The 10,834-nt window shown below is 32.1% G+C and overlaps 2 protein-coding genes across 2 annotated transcripts; both read right to left on the reverse strand.

The window, feature by feature from the left end:
* Window positions 1-689: 689 nt before the first annotated feature.
* LOC108844708 (glutamate decarboxylase 1) lies at window positions 690-6,005 on the reverse strand. Its single transcript, XM_018617999.2, has 8 exons — window positions 5,830-6,005; window positions 5,535-5,739; window positions 3,187-3,387; window positions 2,885-3,099; window positions 2,491-2,744; window positions 1,977-2,029; window positions 1,710-1,885; window positions 690-1,174 (listed from the first exon to the last, which is right to left on the reverse strand). Exons 1-8 carry the CDS (start codon window positions 5,913-5,915, stop codon window positions 859-861), a joined length of 1,506 nt encoding a protein of 501 aa, XP_018473501.2. The 5' UTR covers window positions 5,916-6,005; the 3' UTR covers window positions 690-858.
* A 1,669-nt stretch (window positions 6,006-7,674) lies between these two features.
* Window positions 7,675-9,852, reverse strand: LOC130509391 (glutamate decarboxylase 1-like). Its single transcript, XM_057005291.1, has 7 exons — window positions 9,655-9,852; window positions 9,130-9,330; window positions 8,824-9,038; window positions 8,471-8,724; window positions 8,309-8,361; window positions 8,057-8,232; window positions 7,675-7,975 (listed from the first exon to the last, which is right to left on the reverse strand). Exons 1-7 carry the CDS (start codon window positions 9,850-9,852, stop codon window positions 7,675-7,677), a joined length of 1,398 nt encoding a protein of 465 aa, XP_056861271.1.
* Between the last annotated feature and the right edge of the window lie 982 nt (window positions 9,853-10,834).

Genomic DNA, 10,834 nt, shown 5'->3' on the forward strand with positions numbered 1-10,834 from the left:
TATAAAAGTATTCATTTTAACGTTCTATATAAACCCTGGCATAGTTTCATCTTAAAGCCATCCAAAACTAAAAGAAAACTAATTTTTTTCTCAGTTTCACATCGACAAAGAATTCAAAAAAGGATGAAGAATCTTACACTTTTTGTTGCTATAATTCTCTTTTCAAGCTGTGTCACATCTCAATTCATTAATCCAATAGATGACAGAGAGCTACGTTCAGGCACCCTTAGCTATCCACAAACACAGCCCAAATCGGGAAATAAAGGAGTGCTTTTCTAGTTGCAATATGGTAACAAATTGTTTGATGAAAACGTTAACAAAAAAATAACCGTTGGTTCTGAATGTTGCGCCACGATCAAGAAGTTGAATGAAAATTGTAAGTATGCAGTTGTCAGGTCGTTTTGTAACCCTTTCGTTAACAACTATGTTAAAAACATTGATCTAGCCATGATACTACTCTCCTAGTCCGGCTCAAAATTTATTTGAAAAATATCATAAATAAATCTTTTATATCGATCAAAAGAGTTTATTACTACGTTGTGTAACTTTTCTTTTGCTTATTGTTGCACATTATAAAAGTTCAGTTATAATAAGATTGTGTTTATTGGAAGATAATTAGCAATTCTATTATAAGCCAAATATTATGCATTTACTAGACTCACTAAACCTATTTATAATGGATGACAAACTAATAACAAAACACACAAACTTTATTCAAATTGTCGCAATAATATCAAAGATATTAGTCAAACGAAATATTAATTGTCCAACAACAGAAAAGTAAAAACCTTCAAATCTACGAATTAATGAAAATGCATTATTGAAACAGTCCAAACATTTTCATTATATAATATTCAGTTAACAGATACCATTTGTTTTTTTCCTGTCTGAAACAAACTTCTTCCAGCCATTGATGATCTCTCTTTGCTTCTCCATATCGCTTTTCTTCACTGTCACCATCAAGTTATCCCCGTTAGCTTCACTCTCCTCTCCTAGCGAAATTTTGTGAATTACTCGTGAAGGAAGTTCATCTAGCTCACGCATCACTTTCTCAATATCGATCACAAGTCTCTCTGCTAGTGTTCTTGAAAAATCTTCTCTGATGACCACTCGAAGAACTGTTATGTGTTGTGCGTTAGGAGGCATTGTATATGCCGGCACTATCCATCCGTACCTACGTTTTAAATATAAATAAAATTATAGATACATTATAGTCACACACAAATCTAGTTACTTATTTTTATGAATCTTTTAAGTATCAATAACGTCTAATTTATGTATTTACTCTTGAGTGCATAAATCATTTATCACAATGAACGAAATGAGAAAGAGTAAGAAACATTAGAGCATCTCCATTGCTAAAATTATCAAAATACAATTACAAAAATAATATTTTTTAATTCATTTATATAATTATTTTAAAAATAATAAATGACACTTTTCTTTAGGATATTATATACAGTTTCTATGGTTTCTCAAATAAGATTTAGATATTCTATTAGTATTTCATTAATTAAAAATATAAAATAAAAGTTAATTAGGTGAGAGAAAACAAAAATATCTAAAGTAACAAGTTTTAAAAAACCGTTAATATATTCCGATGTCATATGTTTGTGTGCAGTTGGTCTATAGTTAATATAGTATAATTTTTAATTAGATAACTATGTTTTACTAATTAAATATTTTGCGCTAAAAAAGTAGAAGCTTACCTGCGAAGCATGTCCGAGACTTCGAACTCAGTGTGAGAGCTGTTATCTTTCAAGGAGAAAGCAACAAGTGGCACTCCCTCATCCTTTGATACGATGTTGAACCTTCCTGTCTTCTCAAGTCCTTCTCTTAACATGATCATATTCTCTCTGCAATTCTCCATCACATTTCTATAACCCTGTTTGATACATTTTATTTTACTAAGGAATTTCTAGTTACTAAGCCTTAACATGATGTATAGCATTTACAGTAGTCACGAACTGACTCACCTCGTGGCCCAATCGGATAAGTTGGTAGTATTGAGCTATGACTTGACTCGAACCTGCGCGCGTTATTGAGGAAAATCAATGAGGAGTGATTGGCGATGAGTGAAAACAAAATACAACTCATAAAATGTTCAAAAATTCTAAATATATGGAAAAAATCACACTTTAATATGACGCCGTCTTAAGTTACGTTATACCATACTTAAAGTGAAAACAAATTTGACTTGTATCACTTTGATGTTCATGTCTTACCTATTTCTTAAATTATTCAAAATTGATAAAAGTGGAAAAAAGTTTAACCTCTATTGCTCCATCACTTTGATGATCACCTACGACTAATTTTTAAAGTGGCTTTATTTTTGTATATTAAAGTAGAAAGATATTTAACCTCCGTCACTTTGATGTTAGTCAATTTATATCATGGCTGGTACGTATAAGTCAAACAAGAAAGATTAGGAATAGCAATAAAAATAATTAAAACAGACAATAACTTAGACCATCACTAAGTTAAACTTACCTTTGGAAAAATTGAGCGTAAAAGTGGGTTGGTCAGCACCAAGATAATTGATATGGAAGATGAGTTCCTCAGGCAAATCCTCTTTGTTTCTCCAGACAACCCAGCCAATCCCAGCGTACACAAGTCCATACTTGTGACCACTCACATTTATACTCTTCACCAATGGCAATCTAAAGTCCCATTCCAATTCTGGATACAGAAATGGTGCAATGAATCCTCCACTTGCCGCATCCACATGGATTGGTGTGTCCCATCTATCAAAGCATGCAAATATATATCAACGCAGTTATTAGTTGTTTTGATTAGTGTAAACGTTTTAAATATTCTAACTATAGTACTACTAATATATTGTATAGTGTATAACAATCCATTGGTACAAAACTAATCAATTTACCCGGTTTCTTTGTTCTTTAGGACCAAGAGATCGTTCAAGAGTTTGACATCTTCAAATTCTCCATTAAGAGTGGAACCAAGAATGGCCGCAACACATATAGTGTTTTCATCGACCATCTCAACAGCTTGCTCCGGATTCATCACATAATATCCTTCGCTTAGTTTCACTTCTTTAAGTTCAACCTCAAAGTACCTAGCAAATTTCTCCCAACACACCTAGCATTTTGATACGTTATTGTTAGAAACTGATCAAACACAAATTTAACTATTACCATGCATTAAACTTGAATAATCGTTAATTACTTGAACATTGGCTCCGGTGACAATGTTGGGGTTATCGAAGGGTTTTCCTTCGGCTTTACGCTTGTTCTGCCATTTTCGCTTAAAGGCCAAACCGGCCAACATTATGGCCTCAGATGATCCAACGGTCCCTACTCCAACGGCTGTCTCCGTCTCTCCTAACGGTGCGTTGAATAGATGTGCAATCATGTTCACACATCGGTTCTGTTTAAAAACATTAAAACAATAATGATTAATTAGTGAAAAGCAGTGTGGCTAATGACTTACTGACACCTAGATTGATGCTTAACTATAATACTCCTAGTGAATAGCATCCTCACTGATCTTTTGTGTAAATTTAAAATAATACTCAAAAGGGTGGAGATTAATTAGTCATAAAACTACAATTATTCTATAGTCCAGCATGAGATCGTGTAAATCTTATAATGTGAATAAATACGGTCAGCTAATTGATGGAGAAAATTACGATCATATTCTAATCTGAAGATAATATAGAATGTTAGATTTTTTTTTGTAACTATGAATGAATGTTAGATTTGATCCTGCAATATATCATACATTATTCATACTCTTTATATTTTCAATTCAAAATACGAGGAATCTAACCACTTGTAACTTAGAGTATAACTAGGATATTTTTTTTTTTGCTAAAAAGGTATAACTTGGATATCTATCTTATTAAAACAGGAACATTACAACTTTTTCTAGGTAGATTTTTAAAAGTGGACCTCATATATTTAAATTAAATATCTCATTCTTTATATATAATACATACCATAGTCTAACTTTGCATTGATGTATTTCCTTAAATACAGTTTTTCTTTTTGTCTATATTCCGTATATGATTTTTACATTTATTACATATCGATTTAGATAAGATATATACTAAGAATACTAAAAATATTAATCGTTCTATAATTACCCTATACAATTCATTTTAAATTGATCAGTATACTTTCATTGGCCATATTAATTTTATTAGTACGAATAACATTAGGTAGATAAGTCATAGACACATACATAAATATATGACTATTCTTATAACTACGTTGGACCTAATCTACTTTCTAAAACAAATAACACATAGCTTCATATATTGTATAGAAAATAATAATATTGTATAGTATTATACTTATACAATAATACTAAAAACAAACCAAACTGAAATATAATATATATCGAAAATGCTTTGAACCATTACACACAAAATATATTAGACTTTAGAGATAAAATTCACTTTGAAATTACGTAATAATTATTTTAAAAAATTAAATTTCGTAATGTACAAAAAACATAAGTTTTATATAAAATTTTGTGTTATAATAAAAACACAATTCGCGCTTGCAAAGTGTTATTTTTACATACGAAAGACAGTTTTGATATTGTTCTTTAAACACAAAATTGAATTATACAAACTCGATACTACATAAAACTAAACAATATAGAATACATTTAAAAAAAAAACCCGTGCGGGTGTGCATATGTTTATATAATATATAAATATATTATGTTACACATATTTTCATATAAATAATACCCCAATGTAAGTTTTGTATAATAAATGTTGAAAATACAAAATATATAGCACTATATATTTTAAATAATATAAAAAAATCTACTTTACGTTATCATAAAATTTAAAAATACAGATTTAGTAATTAAACACATTGCTTATTTAAACACATTAATACACATTGTTATTAATCAAAATTTTATATTAATACACATTGCAATCATATATAACATTTAGTAAAAACGAAGATAAAAAAAAATTGACTCCCGCTCGGTCGAGCGGGTCATGATCTAGTTGTTATATTATATATATATGTATTTTAATTTCAGTGATGGCCCGATCATCAAATATCATCAAAAATGACTGGTATTTGAGGAATAAGGTACTACCAATATTCCCACTAATTACTATAGTTTACTCCAAATGAATCCAAAAGTAATAAACACGACCATAGAAAAAGTCAAGATAGGTGTTAGCGTAGTGCACGCATTTATACATGTGGAAAATTATTCAATAATAAAGCATCTTATTATTGATGATACAAACTAATAATAGTAACAAATATTAATATATAGGACCAGCAAATTAGAGAAAAAAATACTCACAAAACAAGATTTAAAACAATGCATCTTATGAATACTAATCAACAATGGTATAGACAAAAATGTATTCAATCAAAAAAATACCATATAATATCTCGGCCACATACTATCACAAGATCGATAGAAAAAATGCTGAAGATCTTATAATCATTTCTCTCCATATATAAACCGATATATAATTATGGTTTTAACTCGATGTTGAACGATCATGAGCTATATATTATATAATCAAATACCTGGAGTTCGGTGGTGACAGGGTACTCGTCCATATCGACGTAGTTCTTGTTGATGGAAGACATAATTAGCTTATCACACTCAGGCTCCATCCACGTCGTCACGAAGGATGCCAAGTTTAGCCTTGGATTACCGTCAAGCATCAGCTCATCATTTATTATCTGATAAGCCGCTTCTTTTGGGATCGAGTTTTCCGGCATCTTGAACCTGATATTAACGTTTTTAACACTCCGTTATAATGAAGATTACATGCATATAACATGATCAAGATTGTTATATTTTTTAATCGTATGCTACCTGGGAAGTGAAGTTCGGACGTATCTTGATGCGAATGTGGAGTGGACAGAGACGTCCGAATTCGATGCGGCGTGAGAGAGCACCATCACGGCGATGAGAGAGAGAATAACACGAGATGATGATGAGAGAGAGAATGAGATCGAGGAAAGTGATGAATGGGATTGGAGGAAATGGAGAAACACCTAGTAGGGGTTTTATATCAATAATAAATAATATTGAATGATAACCATATGGGTTTATTTGTGTAATAATATATTTTGAAATGGAGTGTTTATTTAAGTTAGTAGAATAATGCCTCTAATTAATTTCGTTTCAGTTTTCTAAACCCAGTGCATTTTTGAGAAGTTTTGTTTGAAAACACGATAGCTTTTATTTTGTTTCCATAATAAAGATTTCTAAGAAATTTGATTTATTAACACGGTAGAAATATTTAATGCTTGCTAAGTCAATGATGAATGGGATCCGAGGAAAATATATAAGCGTTTTATGAATTCGTTCATGTATTAAATAAAGAGTTATTCTTGAGTTCACCTTCTGAGGTGAAACTAAAAGGTTCACCAACCAATAAAAAATTGTCATTTTAGATTCAGTATCTTTTAATTAAGGAAACAAATAACTTGTCAAATTATATTATCTTTTCAATATAAAATTTTAAAATAAATAAACATAGTATATAAAAACGAATTTAAAAAAAAATTAATACTAAACCCTAAACTCTAATACTAAACCCTAAACTCTAATCCTAAACCCTAAACTCTTGGGTAAACCCTAAACCTTTGGAAAAACATTAAACATGTTGTCAACAAAACACTAAACCCCAAACTCTAATCTTAAATCCTAAACCCTTGGGTAAACCCTAAATCCTTGGGTAAATCCTAACCCTTAGAAAAACACTAAACATTTGCATAAATTCTAAATTATAAATCTTAAACACTAAACTCTAAATCTTATAAATAAATATCTTTTAAATAATATTTTTTGAGAACTATTGTTATTTTTATTTATTTAATCATTTTTATTTATTTTAAAAGCATAATATAATTTGGTAAATTATTTTGTTTCTTTAATTAAAAGATACTAAATTTAAAATGACAACTTTCTATTGGTTGGTCCCTTGGGGTGAACCCAAGAAAAAATCTTAAATAAATGTTCTCTCAGCAATCGTTTGGTCCATAGAATTAGACCAAACGTTGGTTACTTTTTTACATTTTTAGAAACGCGGAAGACAACGCACATCGACCAATACGGTAAGGTTTCTTCTTAATTTATCTAGTATGATAGGCCTCGTAATGTAAAATATGCGAGTTAGTTTATTATATTTCATCATTGATTACATAAGATCATGCGTAGTGCACAGTTAATGTTTGTAATAATATTTGCCGATCGATTGATGATATGATTATTAAGAATTAAATTAACTGTAAAGTTGATTATATTTAATTCGATCTCTATTATTGAGTCGGCCGAATATCATAACGAGTTGCTAGTCTTCATCATCTATCTACAAAAAAATCAAAGAGTATGAAAGCATATAATTAAATAAATCTGAACAATCTTATTACAAAAATCTTGTTTTCAAAATAAAAATAGTGTTACAAGAAGAAAAAAGATCATATAAGAGTCTAATTGACAAAACAAAGAAACTAAGAATAGTTTATTAAAATAAGAAACTAATTTTCTTTTAATGTCTCCAAAATAAATGTGTGATAATAATCACATTAGTTCAAAACTTAAAATCAATTCAATGAAAAAGATAAACGATATGTCTTTCAAAATTTAAAACCAATGCAATAAAAATAGAAAAAAAAAACTATCAAAAACCAGTCAACCTATGAAGGTCTGACATCAACAAAATACGGGCTTGTCTGTCTTCTTCTTGACATTGATCTCTTTCGGCTTCTCAATGTCGCTTTTCTTCACCGTAACCACCATGTTGTCGCCGTTATCTTCACTCTTCAACTCTCCAAGTGAAATTTTGTGGATCACTCGCGACGGAAGCACATCAAGCTCATGCATCACTTTCTCAATATCCATCACAAGTCTCTCCGCCAGTGTTCTTGAAAAATCTTCTCTGATGACCACACGAAGCACAGTTATGTGCTCGGCGTTTGCCGGCATTGTATATGCAGGCACTATCCATCCATACCTACATCATAGTCAAACGTAAATATAACAACACAATGACTGCTTCTAAATGACAAAGAGTATCATATTCAAGACAGCTAACCTGCGAAGCATCTCGGAGATTTCGAACTCAGTGTGAGAACTGTTATCTTTCAAGGAGAAAGCGACAAGTGGAATTCCCTCGTCCTTTGATACGATGTTGAACCTTCCTGTCTTCTCAAGCCCTTCCCTTAACACGATCATGTTCTCTCTGCAATTCTCCATCACGTTTCTGTACCCCTGTTTGATACATTTTAGTTAGTAAGTAATTCTTAGTTAATTAGCATAATATATTAAATCGATATTCATGGCTCACCTCATGGCCCAATCGGATAAGCTGATAGTATTGAGCAATGACTTGACTCGAACCTGTGTTTATTAAAAAGAATATCAATAAATATATAGAAAAAAATGGAAGTAATTTATAGATTCTGGAGTGAGCTACTAATAGTAATACTTAAGTGGTGAAGTACGTTACCTTTGGAGAAGTTGAGCGTAAAAGTGGGCTGGTCAGCACCAAGATAGTTGATATGGAAGATGAGTTCATCAGGCAAATCCTCTTTGTTTCTCCATACCACCCAACCAATTCCAGCGTACACAAGTCCATACTTGTGACCACTCACATTAATACTCTTAACCTGTGGCAGTCTAAAGTCCCATTCCAACTCCGGATATATAAACGGTGCTATGAATCCTCCACTTGCTGCATCCACATGTATGGGTACATCCAATCTATCAAAAACATGCATATGTTAGTTGTTTTACTTAGTGTACTAGACATACAGTAGTGTGTAACGATCCATTGATATAATGAAGGAAATATATAATTACCCAGTTTCTTTTTTCTTCAGGACCAAGAGATCATTCAAGAGTTTGACATCTTCAAATTCTCCATTGAGAGTGGAACCAAGAATGGCCGCAACACATATAGTGTTCTCATCGACCATCTCAACAGCTTGCTCTGGGTCCATCACATAATACCCTTCACGTAGTTTCACTTCCTTAAGCTCAACCTCAAAGTACCTAGCAAATTTCTCCCAACACACCTAAAACCATTTTGATTCATGATTATTAGACATTGCTCAAAAGCATTATTTAATTGTGAATATTAAGCTTGAAGAATCGCTAATTAATTACTTGAACATTGGCTCCGGTGACGATGTTGGGTTTGTCAAAGGGTTTGCCTTCGGCCCTGCGCTTGTTCTGCCATTTCCGCTTGAAGGCCAACCCAGCCAACATTATGGCCTCAGATGATCCAACGGTCCCTACTCCAACGGCCGTCTCCGTCTCACCTAACGGTGCGTTGAATAGATGTGCAATCATGTTCACACATCGGTTCTGTTTTAGTAATAGTAAGAAAAAGAGTGTTTAGCGTTAATAATCTTACTGAATAAGAACGTAACATGTTATAAAGGTTAACTACAACCATATATCTTATGAAAAGTTCTATAATGCTAACTAGTAATGGTAATGAACAGAAACCCAAAAACAACATAAAGAATATACCATGTAATATTTCGGTCACATGATATCACAATATCGTTAGAAAAAATTCTTAAGATCCAGTAAAACTATCTCCACATATATTCCGATATAGAATTAAGTATAAACTCTGTTTTGAAACTATCATGACTTCTATATATTATTGATTAAAGTACAAACCTGGAGTTCGGTGGTGACAGGGTACTCGTCCATGTCGACGTAGTTCTTGTTAATTGAGGCCATGATGAGCTTATCGCACTCAGGCTCCATCCATGTGGTCACGAAGGAGGCCAAGTTTAGCCTTGGATTACCGTCAAGCATCAGCTCATCGTTAATTATCTGATAAGCAGCTTCTTTTGGAATCGAGTTTTCAGGCATCCTGAACCTGATATTATACGTTTTAAACCACATTATAATGGAGCTTATTACATGCATATAACATGATCAAGATTTTTTATTTTTAAGTTGTATGTTACCTAGGAAGCGAAGTTCGGACGTATCGTGATGCGAATGTTGAGTGAACGGAGATGTCCGAATCCGATGCAGCATGGGAGAGCACCATCACGACGATGAGGGAGAATCTCCACGAGATTACAATAAGAGAGAAAGTAAGGCCTAGAGAAGTGGTGATGGATCTTGCAGGAAGAAGTGAAACACTTTATATATATGGGTGGTTTATATCAAAAAAGGTAACCCTAAAAACCATGTGAGTTACTTGGCTAATAATATATATTTGAAATAAATGCTTTTGGAAATGTTCGTTTTTTTTTCTTTTTAGAAAGTTAAATTTCTTCGCAAGGCCTATATTATGTACTTTTTTGTGAAGTTTGGTTAGAATCAGAAGGGTCCCGACACGAATGAAACCACATTGGAAATACGATTTCGTTACTTTCCATTTTGTTGATTTCGGTTTCTAAAAAGTAAGTATACTTGGAAAAAGGGTGAAAATATGCAATGCGTGCTAAATACGTAAAAGATTAATGGGATTCAAGGAAACTTGCATTTATTTAACAAATTAAATGCCTTCTCATAAATGACAAAATGCTCTTTTTGCCAAAATTGCTTTCAACGCCTATAGTTTGTTTAAATTAGCGGAATATCTTATTTTTCTTTATACAATTAGACCAAACATTTATGTTTTTTTACATTGTTATAACACGGAAGAAGATGCGTGTGGACCAGGCTCCGACCATGTATACGATATGGTTTCTACTTTCTATAGGTGGTCAAAAAAGTAGACACAGCGCAGAAGTCGCACCAATTAGCTAGGTAGAAGACGAGGCTAATCCGTCATTTCATGATTTATCAAATAGAAAGTGAAAAATGGCAAGACCGGGCATGTTCTGATATCCATCACGGT

The sequence above is a fragment of the Raphanus sativus genome, chromosome 3 (assembly GCF_000801105.2).
Source record: "Raphanus sativus cultivar WK10039 chromosome 3, ASM80110v3, whole genome shotgun sequence".
Classification (NCBI taxonomy): domain Eukaryota; kingdom Viridiplantae; phylum Streptophyta; class Magnoliopsida; order Brassicales; family Brassicaceae; genus Raphanus; species Raphanus sativus.

Excerpts from the sequence above, each read along its gene's own strand:
- LOC108844708 (XM_018617999.2), bottom strand. The coding sequence starts at position 5,915 with ATGGTGCTCTCTCACGCCGCATCGAATTCGGACGTCTCTGTCCACTCC. Across the intron at positions 3,388-5,534 it reads CTGTCACCACCGAACTCCAG|AACCGATGTGTGAACATGAT; the intron begins GTATTTGATTAT and ends GTTTTTAAACAG. Across the intron at positions 3,100-3,186 it reads TCACCGGAGCCAATGTTCAA|GTGTGTTGGGAGAAATTTGC; the intron begins GTAATTAACGAT and ends TCAAAATGCTAG.
- LOC130509391 (XM_057005291.1), bottom strand. The coding sequence starts at position 9,852 with ATGCCTGAAAACTCGATTCCAAAAGAAGCTGCTTATCAGATAATTAAC. Across the intron at positions 9,039-9,129 it reads TCACCGGAGCCAATGTTCAA|GTGTGTTGGGAGAAATTTGC; the intron begins GTAATTAATTAG and ends AAATGGTTTTAG. Across the intron at positions 7,976-8,056 it reads ATCTCCGAGATGCTTCGCAG|GTATGGATGGATAGTGCCTG; the intron begins GTTAGCTGTCTT and ends ACTATGATGTAG.